The sequence below is a fragment of the Sminthopsis crassicaudata genome, chromosome 5 (genome assembly GCF_048593235.1).
Source record: "Sminthopsis crassicaudata isolate SCR6 chromosome 5, ASM4859323v1, whole genome shotgun sequence".
NCBI lineage: Eukaryota > Metazoa > Chordata > Mammalia > Dasyuromorphia > Dasyuridae > Sminthopsis > Sminthopsis crassicaudata.
This window is the reverse complement of record NC_133621.1, coordinates 114,336,807-114,354,831: the sequence shown is the minus strand read 5'-3', so window position 1 is coordinate 114,354,831 and position 18,025 is coordinate 114,336,807. Positions and strand designations below refer to the sequence as shown.

Sequence of the window (18,025 nt, the reverse complement as noted above, 5' to 3'; positions counted from 1 at the left end):
TTCCCCATTTTATCCATTAGAAAACTGGGACATAGGGATTAATAACCTGCCAGAAATCAAATGAGAATCAAGACTGGGATTTGAACTCCTATCCTTTGATTTAAAGCCTATGCTCTTCTACTGTACTTCACCTCTTAGGCCAGTTTTATTTGATGGCTTCAGTAAATTAGTTTACTAGTTAAGATACTGATGTACAGAAATGTAGAAAACTGGCTTTATCTATATTTCTGTCTTAACCTAAGAAACATTTTGACAGAGGAACTGCTGATAACCTAAACAAAATTACATTAACTTTCTTAGTCACATGTTCACCTATGAATTCAAAGCAGTTAGGAGCCAGTTTTGTAAATACATTTTGTGTGTCTTGAACAATCAAGTATAAACTTCATATTTGGGGGGGGCTTTAGATTATTTTGATTCCACAGTTCCCAAAATATAATATCTTTAGAATTCATTGCGTCAGTTTATGTCTTCCTTGTCAGTTTCTCATTTTTAAAAATAGAATAATAATATTCAGGTACCACAATTTATCCACAGTCTATGGATACCTACTTTGTTTCCAGTTCTTTGTACCACAAAAAAACATTTCTGACTCAATACTATTTTAAGAGCTAGAAGAGGTCTTTTATATAATGGAGGGAAGAATCATCTAATCCAAACCTCCTTCATCTTATCAGTAAAGAAATAGGCCCGAAGGAGATTGTGACTTGTATAGGATCACATAATTAGTGGCAGAGTTGAAAGGAAACTAGGTTTCTGCTTTCCTATTTGGTATGCTTTCCTGTGAACATCTTTCATCTTTGCAGTTAGTTTCCATAGAACTTAATGACATTTTATAATGTGCATGTGAACTTTTTGACTCCCAGATATTGTAAATTTACTAAAAGCTCACATTTTACAACAATTTTAAGGTTGACAGAGCTTTATATAACTATATTCTTAAGTATATAATGGAAATTAGCATCCTCAGTTTATAGATGAAACAGTTATAGAAAAGGTTTTATATATATATATATAGATTTTCAGTCTAATTATATTGCTAGTAATTGTCAGAACTAGGACTTGAACCCAAATCTTTTGACTCCTAGTACAGTGTTTTACTACATCAGGCTGCTATTCTAGAAAGTAAGATAATAATTTATCTTTTATAAATAGGAAAACAGAAGCAAAAATTTGTGATCATTCATCTTATAAAAACATAGTCAATGGCGGAGTTAGAGCACTGAAACCTTAAGTTATCTGACTCTTAAATCTGTTTCTTATTCTGATACATTGTTACCTCTGAGTCAAAATGACAAACTTCTGATACTGTTTTCTCCTCTAAAGATAATACAATATGTGAAATATATTTTGACTAAATGCTAATTCTTAAAAGCTTCCTGCTAGGCCATGTCTAATTATTAAATGTGCCTTAACCATTTATTCCTTGTATAATGCTTGTTTGTAAGAGCTACTAGTATACAATGTTCAATTTTTCATGGACATGTAGTTTTGCTGAAATTGAAATCCTTTGCATAAGTAGAATGAGCCCCAACCCTGATTCCCTAACCCTTAAACCTGCATTTCTGTTGACTTTAGGTTTTCTTTCCTGTGTATCATCCACCTTGGGATAGAAACTTGTTCTCTGATTATCAGTGGATTTTTGTTTTATTTTTGTATGATTTTGACACTTTCCCTAGGAATTTTCTTTGGTGCTTAATGTAACATTATCCTTCATTCTCAATCTCTTCTATACACATGATTTGGCCAAAAGATAAAAGCATAGATGTGTTGATTCTCAAGGAACTTTAATTTTCTCTTAATTATTTGCATCTTATTTCTTGTGTAACTGGTTTTGTGTTTTTAAGTGCCAGTTAACAGAAATGGTATGTTATACTTTAAAGAAATAACTTTAAAATAAACTACGAAATCAGTCTGGGAAAAGACAGTAGGAAGAGTTTTTCTTTACTCCTTCGGTAAAGAATTTTGATTTACCTTGTCCTGTTATTCCTTTAGATACCCCTCTTTGCTTAATGGTGTCCTGTCAGCTAATTCAGGGTGAATCTCTTCCATCTTTGTCTTGAAGCATCCATTCTCCAAAGTTTTTTCACATTGTATTCTCTTTTGATAGTCTAGAAATCTTTAATGAATTAGAGTTGGTTATATCTTAGTTCATTCAACTTCTTAGGTTATCTTAACCTGAAAGTTTTACTTCTAGTTTTTCTTTTCCCTTCCTATGATTTTAAATAACATACTTGTCATTTATCCTTTGAACTACTTTAGGGAAATAGTTATTAATACATTGATAAAAGGTAGTGCAGTAGAAGTTTATATATTCAATTTAGAAAACTGGAAGTATTCTCGATGTATTCCCGTGGCAATTCTTAATTTTCTATAAAAGAAATCAAAGAATAGATGCTTTATTTTGCTGAGGTAATAATGAACAATATTTAAGGGGTAGAAGATGATGCAGTAATTATTGGAGTATAAACTTTTTGAGTGAATGAACTGTCCTCTTTAAAATCTTTAAGGTTTATATCTAGCAAGTATTGTATGAGTATAGTAGGTACTTAAATTTTAGTTGAATGGATAATTCTAGTAGTTGCAATAGAAGTTGATCTGTCCCTTCAACTGAAGCTGTACTTTGGCCCATATATTTTGATGGTTCTTTTTTGTTTGTTTTTTGCAATTCCAAATTCTCTCCTTCCAACATCCCTTTCCACAAGGCCATGTGCCTAGAAGGGAAGATGAACAGAATGAAACATAAATTATTTTCAACTTGCAGACAGATAAAGGAAGCTGTGACAACAGATCCCTGATACTGTAGTACATAGTATGTTAAGTGCGCCTATCCTAATTTTTTAAAATTTAGGATGTAAAATGCAAGACTAACGCAATTTGCCCAAGTTCATATGATAAAAACAAATTAGCACTATAGCTAGGAAACCATACTGCCATATGAATTCTCTGTTTCTTCCTTTCTTTAAGATCTGATCAAATCATGGACCTGCGACAGTTTCTCATGTGCCTATCCCTATGTACAGTCTGTGCCTTGAGCAAGCCCACAGAGAAGAAGGAAAGAGTACACCATGAGCCTCAGCTCAGCGACAAACCTCATGATGATGCCCAGAATTTTGACTATGACCATGATGCATTCCTGGGTGCAGAAGAGGCAAAGACCTTTGATCAGCTGACGCCAGAGGAGAGCAAGGAGCGGCTTGGGTAAGGGTTTAGCTTTGAGAGGAATATATAAATCATTCTTTTTTTCTTTTTTTCCCTTAGCTTTCTTCAACTTTGGATTTTTCTTAACTATAATCTTTAAAACCTGACCATAGAATCAGTGCTATTAAAGGTTGAGAGCTGCTTCCTTAAATTTTCTTATGAAATATTTCACATCAGAACATATTGGTAAAACAGTCATCTTTACATAAAAATGAAGAACAGCTAAACAGCTTCTTTTACTATACTATTTTGGTACAATACTTTTTCTTTAGATTAGTTTTAATCTCAGCATGCCATCACACAACCTATGGCAGAGGTCACATTTTTGTGAGTTGTAAACTACCCTTTGGATTCTTTGTCTTCTGTTAACTCCTGACCTCTGGATATTCCAGTTGTTGCTAAACAACTTTCAACAGTTACAGATTTGTGCCAATTATAGATTTTAGTGCCAGAACATAAGGATTAACACAATAAGAGCAGGAGCAGGATAATTTTGGAAGCCTTTCCATTTGTCATTGTGGCTTTTTAGGACTTGAACTTTTTCAGTTCCTTATTCCTTTAGTTTGGGAGCTATTTGAAAGTTCAGATTCCATAAACTTGGGAGATATTCTCTCCTGTGAAACAAGTTTCAAACTTTTGAATGATCCATGCTTTCACTAGCAAATGGATACTTCTTACTGATAAATTTCATATGTTTTCCAGAGTTGCAAAATTTATCACCTATTACCTTTGAGTAAAAAAACTTTTCATCTTAGTTGAACTGGTCTTAGATAAGAGTTTATTGTTAACTTTTTCTGCCAGGTAAAATGTATCAGAGTTAGTACTTTAGTAGAGAGGAAACTATTTTTAAAATCATGCCTCCTAGTTTCTGCTGAAAAGGGTTCTCCTGACTAAATGTGTCAGTGTACAAAATCATTCTGTTTCTATTTAAGGGTGATAATTGTTTCATTTTAAGTAAACCACCTTTGTTTCACGTATCTTTTCCCCTATTCTAAGATTTTTTTTTGGGGGGGGGTTGTCCCTGAAGGAAGGAACAACTATTCTCTTCATTTCAAAGCATATATCCTCTAGGTGTAGGTCAGTGAAGTAGGACAAATTTTCTTTGCATTGAATATAAAGGATACATATTTTAAACTGAACCATGACTTTTCATATAAATAAATTGCTTTTTCTAAGATTTAAACTCCTGGGGCAGTTAGGTGGTGCAGTTGGTAGAGCACCAGCCCTGAAGTCAGGAGGACTTGAGTTCAAATCTTGCCCCAGACACTTAATACTTCCTGGCTGTGTGACCCTGGGCAAGTCATTTAACCCCAATTGCCTCAGCAAAAGAACACAAAAAAAGATTTAAACTCCTGTTTTCCTGTGTAACCTTCAAAGCAATACGTGATTCCAGTGGTTTGTTGTAGGATTTCTTATGAGAACTGTGTCAAGATTAACTTCTATTAGGTATTGAAGCCTTCCTCATAAACTTGTTCACAAAAAGAGGAATATATTTCTACATGAGAAAAACCAATCAAATGTTTTTACTTTATAATGCATAACTTGGATAAGAGGAAAAAAAAAACTACTTATTTTCACTGACCTTATATTTTTCAAAATTTATTATAATATATAATTTATTATAAAACCTTATTTTTGAGAAGGGACCCATAAGTTTCACCAGACTGCCAGCAGAGTCCATGGCACAAAATAAGCTTTAGTTTGAACAAATGCTACACGCAAAAAAGGTGTTAAATAAAATGTTTATTACTCAAAGAAAAAGTTTCGTGTTCAATTGCTTTGTATCATTAACTTGGAAAGATGGTGAATATTCTTTTGGTACTTGAAGCATCTGGCCACCTGCCAGTCCATAGTTTTCCATTTTCTTTTTGTACCCTGCTCAGTTCACTCTGACTTAATATATAACTCACTTCCCAGAATTACTCTTTGAAAACTGTTAAATGCCATGAGATTTGGGCTCTGTTCCCTTGAGAATGACTCTGCCTGCAGCTTTGATTACAAAACTCAATTGTTGATTTGAAGATCACCAAACTGGGAGAAGCCTGTTGAGAATATAGTAGCCTAGAATTCTGGATCAGAAGCTAGAAGGAACTGAAGAGGCCATGTAGTCCACCCTCCTCACTTTTCAGGTGTGGAAACTGAAGTCCAAAGAAGACATGAGATAATGGAAAACAAAGTACTGTGAGGCTAGTTCTTAAATGTAGTCAGTTTAAGCATAAATGTAATGCCTCAAAGAACCACTAGATGATGATGTTACTCTATAGAAAGTCCCCTCTTTTTTGGGGGGGGTTCTCTAACAATAGCTATTACAAAGAGTTTTGGGGGGTTTTTTTTGTTTTTGTTTTTTTTTTTTTTTTGTATTTTGTATTTTTTTTTTGTTTGTTTTGTTTTGTTTTGCAAACCACTTTCCTGATTTCAACCTTGTAAGTCTTGTTTTCTTTCCCTGATCTTTCCCCTTTCTCCATTTTCTCCTCTCCTGTTTCCATTTTCCAGTTTTTTTCTTAAATGATCCATAATGGAAAATCTAAGTATATATAGTCTTAAATATGAATACAGTAATTTTTTTTCTCTTATTCTTGTTAAGTTTTTAAAATTTTTGGCAGGGAGAGAGTTTACTTTTTTTGTTTCTTTGTAGGTCAGTAATTTTTTTTAATAGAAAAAGGTCTTTACCCCCACAGAACTATAAAGAGTAAAACTTTGGATTTGTTTGTTCCAATTGCAATGCAAAGCTACCAGTCACTTAAGAATATTGTAATTTTAATTGTATCTAAATATTTGTATGGTAGCTTATAACTACATAAATAATTTTCCCGTGTCTTGAAGGTACTCTTGTTTTCTTAATATTATTAACTTTATGAATTTGTAAAATCAGAGTTAAAAGCTTTTTCTTTAAATAGAACTTCCCCATCTTCTATTCCGAATTTTAAAAAGTTTTAAATTTTAATCTTGTCTTTTTTCTGCGTATGTTATGGGAGCAACCTGCCAGTGGCTACTGGGGATCTAACTCTGAGCAGCAGAATAGATTCCTTCATATGAGAGGATGATAATGATACAAGGAGACTGAGAGGCAGTTGCATTCTCTGTCATCTCTCCTCTTCCCTCCTATTTATTTCATTCCAAATTTACAAGCAACATCTGTGCCAGTAAAGGCTGCTTTGCAGTTCCTTCAAGTGTGTTATAATTCACGGTTGTGGGGGCTTTTGGAGAATTGCCTCTTCACACTTAGGTGTGGTTCCTAACATGCATATACCACACATCCACTCTTGTAACAAAGAAAACTAGTCCTCTTTAATGAAGAAGCCAGTTAGGATGCTCCCGTTAGTAATATAAATAAAATTAAGTCACAGAAACAAATACCAGCTTTGAAATTCTGGTTCCCTTATTTCAAAGGAATCTTCTTCTGTTATTGTACATGACCCCTTTATTTAGTTTGGCAATACTTGTTCTAGGCATATGAAAACCTGATTTTTTATTGTACTGTGGTTTATGTTGAAAGCCAGTATCAGCCTAAGTTCCAGCATTCAGTCCTTAAAGCTTAATTATAGGAAGGATAGAGCTATAGTTAAGGTTTTGCTAACATTTTCATAATACTTTGTCTTAATCAAAATAACAAGTTACTGTTTAAAAGTATTTGCTGAAAGTAGGAGATTGTGCTGAAAGAGCTTACCTCTCAGTCAGAAAGAGCAGTTTCAAGTCCTGTCCCTTAATGTGTGGGGAGACCCTGAGTTTTGTAACTTCTCAGCACATACATTGCTAGAAAGAATTTCCTTAAACAGAAGTACCTTGTACCATTTAAATCACAAATCCAGTCCTATTTTACTCACTTCTGTTCCAGTTTGCATAGAATGATATTGTTAATTTAATTGCTTCCTCTGCTTAGATTGTGTGGATATCCCTATTTTACAGGAAGAGATTGCCCTTGAAGTTTTGAATTTCTCAATTTCACAGTGGTAGAGTTAAAGCTAGACCCTTTGTCTCAAAAATATAGTTCCACAAATAGTTCCTCATAATTTCTTTAGGAAGAAGCAGAGCAGTAGGTACACTTAGCTGAAGACTGGTTTATGTTTGTTGACCTTTTTGGAGAAAGGCTGCCCCAGCATGGAAAGAGGCAATACCTCTTACATGTCACTGTTCTCCCCCAGTGTTTTTGTAAGATGAATCCTAGATAAATAGGAATGGTAGCTAATGTCACCAAGGAGAATGCCTTTCAAAACTGCCAGTCACTAAGCTATGCTACATGGCATACCCTGCTGATGGCCATGTGTAATTGTTAAAGTGATGGAGATTGCATAGATTGTCTCCAGGAAAACAGAGATAAATTGATATACACAGGTATCTCCACATTGAAAATAGCTAGTTTAACTTGGAAAGAAAGAAGGACTAATGAAAAAGGGAAAGCTGTTTCACAGGCCACTTTAGCTTCCATACCTTGTTTAGCATCTTGGTCACTAACCTCTCTTAGCTCAGCATGCTCACAGGGTGTACATACCTTTAGGACATGTTTTTATTGGAAATTATCTTTAGCTATAGTTACACATAAAAGTCAAATTTAACTTTTTACTCTGTAGTCAACTTCACTTTATATAGTAAGTATCTTTCCCACTGGTATTTAAACTATAGCAATAATGATTTTTTTCTTAGTTTTTAAATTTTTTGTGGGTGTGTACATTATCCCAGAACAGTCTTTTTGGAGGTGGGGAGGTACAAGTTTTTTGTCTATTTCTCCAATATTTTCTCTCCTCCTACCCCCCTTGAAATCTGCTTTAAATCTTAAAGTATTGTGGAGTGTATAAAAATAAATGTCAATAGTTGTGCTTTACCAAGGATTGGGAATTTTTCTCTTGAATAAGTAAATAAGTACTGTATAATATTATATACAAAGTCTGTAGAACTTGGAAGAAACTATATTTTTACTCTTGTAAGAAGCTATTTTTATTCATAGTCTGATCATAGGCTACAGCCTATCACTTAACTAGACCGTCCATGTGGATGCTGCTGCTAGAAGAAGCAGACCATAACTTTTCTTGGTGAATCCCTATAAAAGCAATAAAGGGCTATTTAACCTCCCATAGCATTGGGCTGTTTTGCCCATGTTCTGCTTTGGAGACAGTTTGTTTACTTCTCTTGCTGTAGTGTAGGACAGCACATGTGGTCACATCATGCAGCACTGCCAAATCTAGAACTTTGTAACCTTTTAACCTCTTGCTGGATTTTTCTACATTTTCTACAGAAAAATTGTAAGTAAAATAGATGGCGACAAGGACGGGTTTGTCACTGTGGATGAGCTCAAAGACTGGATTAAATTTGCACAAAAGCGCTGGATTTACGAGGATGTAGAGCGGCAGTGGAAGGGGCATGACCTCAATGAGGACGGCCTCGTTTCTTGGGAGGAATATAAAAATGCCACCTACGGCTACATATTAGGTAGGTCTTGTCTGGGTGAAAGTCTTGTGGAGCCGACACCTTGAAACGTAACTGTTTTGTCTTGTAGAGTGATTGTAGATAAAATAGACGTGGATAAAGATGGGTTTGTGACCGAGGGGGAGCTGAAATCCTGGCTTAAGCACACCCAGAAGAAATACATGTCTGACAATGTTGAACGCCAATGGCAGGAGTTTGACATGAACCAAGACGGCTTAATCTCCTGGGATGAGTACAGAAACGTGACCTATGGCACTTACCTGGGTAAGGGGCAAGATGTCAGCCTAACAGACCCTGGCATGGGCTTGAATCAAAGAAATAAAAGGGCCACAAAATAAGGGAAAGGGTACAAAATTGTGCTGCGCCTTTAACAGCTTCAGTTAAAAAAATTGAGCTGGTTTTTACCTACCTCTTAATCATTTGAAGCATGTGTGATTTTTGTTTTGATATTGCTCCAGGTTCAATATTTCTTTTATAAGTAATATTTTTCCCTGACTTTTTTTTTTCTTTTGTTATGTCCTTCACGTAGGTAGTAGAGCTGTACAAAATAAAAAACTACAACTCTTAAAGCAGTTTAATGACATTTCACTCCAAATTTGCATCACTTTATCTTTCTGCTAATTAGTGAAAATAGAAGAAAAAAGTATTTTCATAATAGCTTTTTTTATATACAAGGTACTGTGCTAGGACCACCGGAAATAATGATTAATAAATTCAGAATGAGTGGGATAGGGTTATTTTATTTCCCTGACAAAATTTATATATTGTAGAATGCTTTTTCCCCCAATTCATTCTGAAAGTTGATTCTTCCTCCTGCATTTTCAAACTCATTAATTTACTTGATTGGTTTGCTAGTGAGCTCAGAAAACTATGGTACTGATTGTTTTTTCTTAGCTTGAGTAGATAGCCTTAACATTGTTATATGATTAACCATCTATTAGCAATTTACAATTTTTGGATTGCTTACTGATAAACACTAGGTGGCTATCTTAAGAATTTTATTTATAAAGGGTTATGACTGATGAAAATGCCCCCTTGCTTTGGTCACATTAACTGCAGATGTGATACAAATAGTCATTCCTTCCCATACTTTTAGCCTATAAATTATGGAAGCTTCTTTTTTAAAAGTGGTCTGATATATAAACACATACATATTAACAGCTGATGTGTAATGATCTTTTGCTGCTAGAGAACCAACTGTGTGTGTTAATTGTAGGATTGTATGCATTTCTTATAAGGAGGCTTTCATGTCTGTGACTAGCTTGTTCTCATTCCTAAGTCTAAAGTGGAAATCTCGCAAATGCTTGGCATATAGCCAAGAACTGAAGAGATTCCCTTCACCTAATTTAAGAACATGTGTATTCAAAAGTCAGGGCAGATGGTGAGATATCAAGTATGGCTTGCCTGGCTAGATAACTAGTATGCAGACATCATCCTGATTTATCTGGTATTATGAACAAATATTAAGCAGTGACTAGGCTTTTGGTGATCTAAGCAGAATGGCATGATAATAAATTGTGGTTCAGTCTGAGGGGTGCATTTACCTTTTTCACGGAATATGTGGTTATGTACCCTTTGAGAGCTCTATTGCCTCACAGAGATGATGATTCAACATAAAGGGTATTTGTATTTCTATGGATAGACTACACAGTTCTGAAACACTGGCTGGGAATAGCAATGTCTTTATAAGGTATCCCTCTCTGGAATGTGGAAGGTATGGTATTCAAGGGATGAGGACTTTTTTTTTTTTTTTTTTTTTTTTTTTTTTTGGCCTTGTGTATATTTGTCATTCTTAAAGTTATTAGTTTTGGTTCAGAAATACACAAGAATGTCTTTTAATTGAAGTTTGTCATGATGAAACAAACTTCATCAAGGAAAAGAAAGAGAGCTTTGTCTCTTTTTACAAGCAAAATAAATCATCAGCATTGAAATCTCCCCAAAGTAGAGCAAGAGATTTAGATCCTGCCTGAGGTGTTATATAGATCAGCTAGACAAATCTCGCCTAGGTAAGATAAGGAGTAATAATAGACATCTAAATTTATGCTTCCTCCTTTCTGTCTTTTTGCAACTCAGAGTTCAGCAATCATTTAGATTTTGTTTCAGACTTTTTACTTCATAGAAAAAATAGAAGATTATTTACTAAGAATCCGATATTCTGTATCTTCCATATATTTTCCATAGTTACTACTATATTTTTGTTTAGGAATGAAATGGTGACTTGCTATTTGAACAAGTAGTTACTAAAATGGTCTTCATTGAAAGTGTAGATTATTGTGACAATATAGTATAAAGTTTTAAAATGATTTACTTGGGAAGGATTTGGTTCATATACCACTTGATACGTATTAACTTTGTAACTAGAAACAAATCACTTAAATTTTCTGTACCTCATATACCAGATAAGGTTCCTTCCAGCTCCAAATCAGAAATCTTAAGATCTTAATGGAATTTTTTGACACTAAAAAATGAAGCTTTAAGTTCTATTCTTAAAATAGAGCAGTAATATTTTTATAGCTGTATTCCAAGTGTATAGAAAAGCTTGTCTCAGAATTACTTTAGAGGTTGCCAGTGCAATGTTACTGCTGAAGAAACCCTACAGTTCTTTTTATAAAGTTTATGTGTCATCTGAATTTGTTTGTTGTAATATCTTAGACTTTTGTTATGTCTTTTACTTTTAAGAATTTTCTGATAATACAGGATTATTGAAAGGACTTTAAAACTCGTCTGTCTAACCCCTTCATTTTACAGACCTTATTAGCTAGTGAAGAGAGGTAAGATTTGAATCTGTTTTCCTCGTCCTTACTCCAACTCCAGTGTTCTATCTGCCATCTTATTTTATCCTCACAATAATCCTGTGAGGTAGATGCATAATAAACTTTTATTCTTGTTTTTAAAATTGGTTCATTCATAGTTTCTCAGTTTATAGAGATCTATTATTTATAGAGAATAAATTGTTCTTTAATTACCCAGGGCAAGTCACTTAACCCCAAGCCGGGGGGGTGGGGGGGAGTTGAGTTTATCTGGGTAGGTCCAAATTCAAACCAGTTAAAGTCTTCATGAATTTGTTTCAAAGGCAGACATATCTCCATGTTAGATTCCAGTAGTTCCATAAGTACTTGAACTTTCTATGTTTGGAAAGAAGACCAAATATACCAAGTATAGTATTTTCAAATGTAGAGGAGCCAATCTTAAATCTCTTTACCTTTTCAATACATGGAATTCTATTACATGAACTCATGAAAGAGTTAAAGACTTAACTGGGTTAGGATTACAGCCAAAGGACCTTTGGAATCTAGCCTTTTAACTCAGATAGAATATAGAGCTGGAAGGAATTGGAACCTTAGAAGCCATCCATTCTGAGCTCCATGTTTTACAAATGAGAAAGCTGAGGTCCAGATCATTTAAATGATTTGCTCTAAGTCATGCAAATAATAATAAGTGATGATCTAAGTCCCCTGACTCCAAAGTCAAAATGTTTTTGCTCCTTCCTTCTGCTTCACACACACACATGCATTTACATATGGCCTCTATAAAGCCAGTTCTTCGATGGTCAGAATGCTTATTAGGATGAAGCCTTTAGTGTTAGTCTAGAAACTAGGCCTCCAGTTGGCCGGCCAGCAGTTACTAACCCAAAGCTAGGGCATGGTATCCTTTTTATACTCTATTGCTTCATTCTAAAATATGTCTTGGTGTTTCTATTTAGACTGGTGAGGTTTGTACTTATCTTGATGCGTTCCCAGTTTCATCACTTTTTTGTTCTGGGATTCTAATGGTTATGACCTATTGTTATTGTCTAGATGATCCAGACCCTGATGATGGATTTAACTATAAACAGATGATGATGAGAGATGAGCGGAGATTCAAAATGGCTGACAAAGATGGAGATCTCATTGCCACAAAGGAAGAGTTCACAGCTTTTCTTCACCCTGAGGAGTATGACTACATGAAAGATATAGTTGTTCAGGTGGGTGTCAGGCCAGATGATACCAAGATTACAAACTACACTTCTTTCCATGTTCTGGTGCTATGAGTTTCTTTTCCCTGCACTTTTTCTGTTGGATTTGACTGAATGGTTTTCTGTGTAGAATAGCTATTGGTCTTTCCCTTCAGTGCTTTGATACTTCCCTCTGACCCCAACGAAGCAATTTCTTTTTAGTATATCTCAATTTCACCATAGATAATACTTTTTACTAGGTTATTTGAAGTTTTGATAGTGACCTATATAAAAGGACAAGGTCTAACTTTCCATCAATCTTTAATCAATGTATGAATCTATGACTATAAGACAGATACTGTAAAAATAAGAGATTCTCACTAATGGTTGGATAAGCTTCTAATTACCAAGTAATTAGGAGTTACATGTTTTTGTTTAAAACTGAAAGGGAATTGACTTTACCTATATTGAGATAAGGAGTAGCACATCAAATAAAGTCAATAAGACTTCCTGAGGTCAAATCTAGACTTAGACACTTATCAGATATGTGACCTTGGACAAGTCATTTAACCCTGTTGGTCTCAGTTTCCTTATCTGTAAAATAAGCTGGAGAAAGAGATGACAAATCTTTGCCAAGATCCTAAAAAAGGTCACAGAGTCAGGCATGACTGAAAAAACAATTCAATTGAACAAACTGAGCTAAACATGTTTGATGGTCTTAGAAGCCACTCAACACTATCTGATGTGAGAAGCACAGATAAAGAGAAGGGGGGATGAAGATGACTTTGGAGATGTAGAATCTTTTCAAGTTTCTTTCTTTCTTTCTTTTTTAATTTTAATAATCTTATCTCTATAGTGGAAGGAACTCTGTCCTTGAAATCTAGAAACCTGGGTTCATACCCCAGCTTCCACACTTATTAGATGTGTGATCATAGGCAAAATGTTTAACTTTGTGGTCAGTTTTCATCCATAAAATGGGGTAATAATACTTGTACTATATAACTCAAAGGGGTTGTTACAAGTACTGTGTGTATATGGGGAAGTAGTTTGCTGTGTTATAAGTCAAAATTAGATTATACTCCCTATCACAAGTTTTCACAAGTACAAGCTAATATCCTTTTTTCATTAGGAAACAATGGAGGATATCGATAAGAATGCTGATGGTTTCATTGATCTAGAAGAATACATTGGTGAGTTTGTCTTTTGAGAGTTTTTTCCTTAAAGAAACTGAGAAACTTTGGGAGTTCTATATAGCTAGAAAAATAGTTTTATTCTTTAGGCTAGTCATAGTTATGTTTTTTGTTTTTGGAGACAATTGGAGTCAAGTGACTTGCCCAGGGTCACACAGCTAGGAAGTAATACATGTCTGAGGCCAGATTTGAACTTGAGTCCTCTTGACTTCAGGGCTGGTGCTTTATCCACTGCCCCACCTAGCTGCCCCATCATGGTCAATTTTTTTTAAAAAGATGGGTAAAGAGGAAGACACTGTAGACTGGTGTGAGCAGTGATAGATGTGCATTGATACTTAATAATTATTATCCCATTATCTTAAAGTACAGGGGGAAAAATACAAAAAGTCAAGTTTGCATCTTTGGAGACCCAAGAATGAGACAAGGAGTAGAGGAGAATAACGAGAATCATGTGTCTGTGGCATCAGTTAAACAGTTTTAATCATAGAACTGACTCCTTGTATAAGTTATTTAAGAGACAGCATCTACTTGTTCCACACTGTAGAATTTTGTTTTCCTTTGTTAACAACAATTAGCAGTCCCTTATTCTCTTCCTAATTAGGTTATGTCCAGCCTCATATATTAATGAAACAGTTTCACAGGCCACTTTTAGATTCCTGATGCTTTACCTGGAATTCTTCCCTTTAAACTAAAATTCATTTCTGAAAGGGAGACTTTAACTCTGACTAAACATACCAATAGTTTTCGCAAATTGCACTGGGCAAGTTTATCTTGAAATTTAGTATTTCCAGAAATAATTTTTTCAGATTTTCCAGTGGTGATCCAATTCCATTAGGTGAGTAATTCTGACATTTTCTTCCTCTTCCATAAAGGACTTTGAACCACTTAGGAATAGGAAAGAAAGAGAAAGCAGCTTTTTAGGGTAGTTACATGGTACACAATGAAAATAAGTGCCATATTTACGAAGAAAAGTGAAAGGTGGAAATTGTGGATTTTCTTTTTATATATTAGTGCCTTGTTCTTTTAGGTACTGAACTTATACTGTTTGCTAAAACCCATAGAGACTGATCTTCCTTGTTGTAGGATCTGACCCTATAAGGGATCGCATAATTGAATGCAGGGGTCAGGAAATTGTTTTATTAGTAGTAAATATTTGATTCTAATATCTGTATACCTGGGGTCATGTAAAAAATTTTGAGGTGGAAGGAGTTTGCGAGTGAAAAAAATTTTAAGATGCTTATTAGTACAGGTTGGCAACTTTTCTGCAACTTTTCTTTTTTCTCAGAGTTGCTCCAGAGTACTGAGAGGTTAGATAATTTGTCTATATTCACATAGCCAATATGTATGTGGCTAGCAGGATTTGAACCCAGATTGTCTTAATTCCAAAGCCAATTCTGTACTACCTGTCCCTAAACCTGAATAACAATGGGTTTTCTGCGGTTTTTTGTGGGGGAGGGGTCTTCTAAATCACAAAATTTCAGGACTTTATGCCCTTGATTCAGAGTATACCTAGTTTCCAGAAGAAAACCTTAAGGTTTAGGATCTCAGCTGATTAGTAGGCACATGGGTTGCTTTTGGAACTGATAGAGGGGATCTGATGGAAGTGATCTCCACTTGGGATAAATAGATTAGGGATTTATGCATCAAGATCATCCATCAGTTTAAACACTGTTAAAGAGACTTGGACTATATTTTTGCACATGGAAAGTCTTCAACAAAGCAGCTGTTAGTTTCTGTCCTACATAAAAGAGATCTTGGAAGAGAGTTTTTGCCACTTGTATTGAAGTTAGGAAAGTTGATCATATTTGTTTCTAACCCTTTGAATTAAAAAAAACCACAAAAGTGATATTGAATATTTTACTTCCATTAAAATTATTTTTTTTCCAAATTAGGTCCTTCAAGTACTACTAATTGCTGTTTAACTGTTCTTCAGAGGCAGGAATTCTGTTGGAAAATTACCATTGCTTGACCTCCTACTTACTTGGTCCTGGGAAGCTAAGATGATGCAATGGATAGAGGGCTGGGTCTGGAGTCAGGAAAACTCCTTTTAATTCATTTGATGGCCTCAGATGTGTACTAGCTGTGTGACCCTGGGCAAGTCACTTAGCTTTATTTGTCTCTATTTCCTGATCTTTAAAATGATCTGGAGAAGGAAATGACCAACCACTCTATCTTTGCCAAGCTGAACAATAACATTTTGTATTTGTTAAGAGTTTGGAGAAGTTATTAGCCCTATTTAGTGCCACATGTTATTCAAGCCTTACCATACTTTCATAGTGAAACTGAAAATACAAAGTCCTTCTGCACATATTTGTGGTTTTTACCAAAAAGCATTTGATTAAATAGAAAAAAGTGTATACTTTAAAAATGAGGAGTCTTTGTTGCATGTGTTAAAATTACATGAGATTTCTTGAAAAATTAACCATAGAGTGTTGTATCATTTATTCCAGTAATCATTATTAAGATCAAGACATATGTACTTTACTGTATGTACTTTAGTGTTTACCATTATTGTGAAAATGTTTTATACAGTGTCTCAAATGGAAGAGGGATTCCACAGAGCCTTCTAGGCCTTTCTTTTTGGTAGATGATAATTATTTCAAGATGGAAAATAGAATTAAAAACCTTTTAATAGGGGGCAGATAGGTGGCGCAGTGGGTAGAGCACCAGCCCTGAATTCAGGAGGACCCGAGTTCAAATCTGGTCTCAGACACTTACCACTTCCTAGCTGTGTAACCCTGGGCACGTCACTTAACCCCAGCCTAAGGGAAAAACAAAACCAAAAAAAAACCTTTTTAATAAAAATTATGGATAGTTAAGAGAAATTGGTTTAATGTATTGGTCTACCTGCCTTCTGGGGGGAGGAGGTGAGGGGAAGGAGGGAAAAATTGGAACAAAAGGTTTTGCAGCTGTCAATGCTGGAAAATTACCCATGTATATATCTTGTAAATAAAAAGCTATAATGAAAAAGAGAGACAGAAATTGCAGAGACAGAAATTAGCAAACTATACAGGAAAAACTAAATTTTACTTGTGAATTTCTGGGGAAGAGCTTGCATGCTTAGGAGGAGCAAGTTCATTGGTTGAAGTAATTTTTCCCAGAAGCCCTTGCATTATCCCATGCCCATTCTCTGGGAAGATAGAAGAGGGAAGTCACTACTGTGGACCAGAGTTGACGGCAACTGTCTGGAGACAGCGGCTCTCTACAGGAAGAAGAATCTGTCTGAGAGATTTGAGTTAACACAGCAGATCTCCTCCCAGAGAGCAATCGGCAGCTTCTGGAGACAACAGCACGTTACATGTTGGCGTCCACAATGTGGGTCAAGGACTTTTGCTTATCCTGACAAGGACTTATTCTGAGCCCTTCAGAGGAGCTAGACTGGCCATTGCAATTTGGCGCCCGAACAGGGCCAGACACGATCTTGATTCCAGTGGGAAAGCCTCCGATCCAGATCTCAGTCTCTCTGACCCAGAACTGTTGAGTAACAAGGAAACTTTGTTAAAGATTAAGTGAGCTTTCTAATAGACAAATAAGGAACTTAACTTGTCAAGGGCTGACTTTCAATAGATCGCAGCAGAGCATGCTACGTACGAAACCCCGACCCAGAAGCAGGTCGTCTATGAATGATTTAGCACCAGGTGCCCCACGAACATGCGCTGCGCTCCGGGTGAGAGGTGGTCCCCCCCTTCGTGGGCACTCTCCAGCCCCCGGTGCAAACGACCCTCCACACCGGGCCCCGACCCCCCGAGACCCCCCCACCAGAGTGAGGAGAGGGGGCGCGAAGGCCCGGCTATCCGTGGCCCACCAAGGCTCCTCAGTGCTGTGGTATCATCATGCTTAGGGGGGATTCTTACTTAGAGGCGTTCAGTCATAATCCCACAGATAGTAGCTTCACCCCATTGGCTCCACAGCCAAGCACATACACCAAATATCTGAACCTGTGGTTCCTCTCGTACTGAGCAGGATTACTATGGCAACAACCCCTTGAACTCTCTCTTCAAAGTTCTTTTCAACTTTCCCTTACGGTACTTGTTGACTATCGGTCTCGTGCCAGTATTTAGCCTTAGATGGAGTTTACCACCCGCATTCCCAAGCAACCCGACTCCGAGAAGACCCGGTCCCGGCGCGCCGGGGACCGCTACCGGCCTCACACCATCCACAGGCTGTGCCTCGATCAGAAGGACTTGGGCCCCCACCGAGAGCAGCACCGGGGAGTGGGCCATCTGTACGCCACATGCCCCGTGCCCCACTGCAGAGTGGGGATTCAGCGCTGGGCTCT

The 18,025-nt window shown here is 36.1% G+C and overlaps 1 protein-coding gene across 3 annotated transcripts in view; it reads left to right on the top strand.

The window, feature by feature from the left end:
* The window catches only part of CALU (calumenin), a 32,174-nt gene that overhangs the window by 8,798 nt on the left and 5,351 nt on the right, over window positions 1-18,025 (top strand). The window contains exons 2-5 of one of the 3 annotated variants that reach the window (XM_074268000.1): window positions 2,968-3,201; window positions 8,693-8,886; window positions 12,420-12,586; window positions 13,686-13,746. In XM_074268000.1, coding sequence (XP_074124101.1) covers window positions 2,981-3,201; window positions 8,693-8,886; window positions 12,420-12,586; window positions 13,686-13,746 — 643 coding nt within the window. In that variant the 5' untranslated portion in view covers window positions 2,968-2,980. Of the gene's footprint in view, window positions 1-2,909; window positions 3,202-8,431; window positions 8,626-8,692; window positions 8,887-12,419; window positions 12,587-13,685; window positions 13,747-18,025 lie in introns of all 3 variants that reach the window. The other 2 variants (XM_074267998.1, XM_074267999.1) reach the window with 2 other exon arrangements.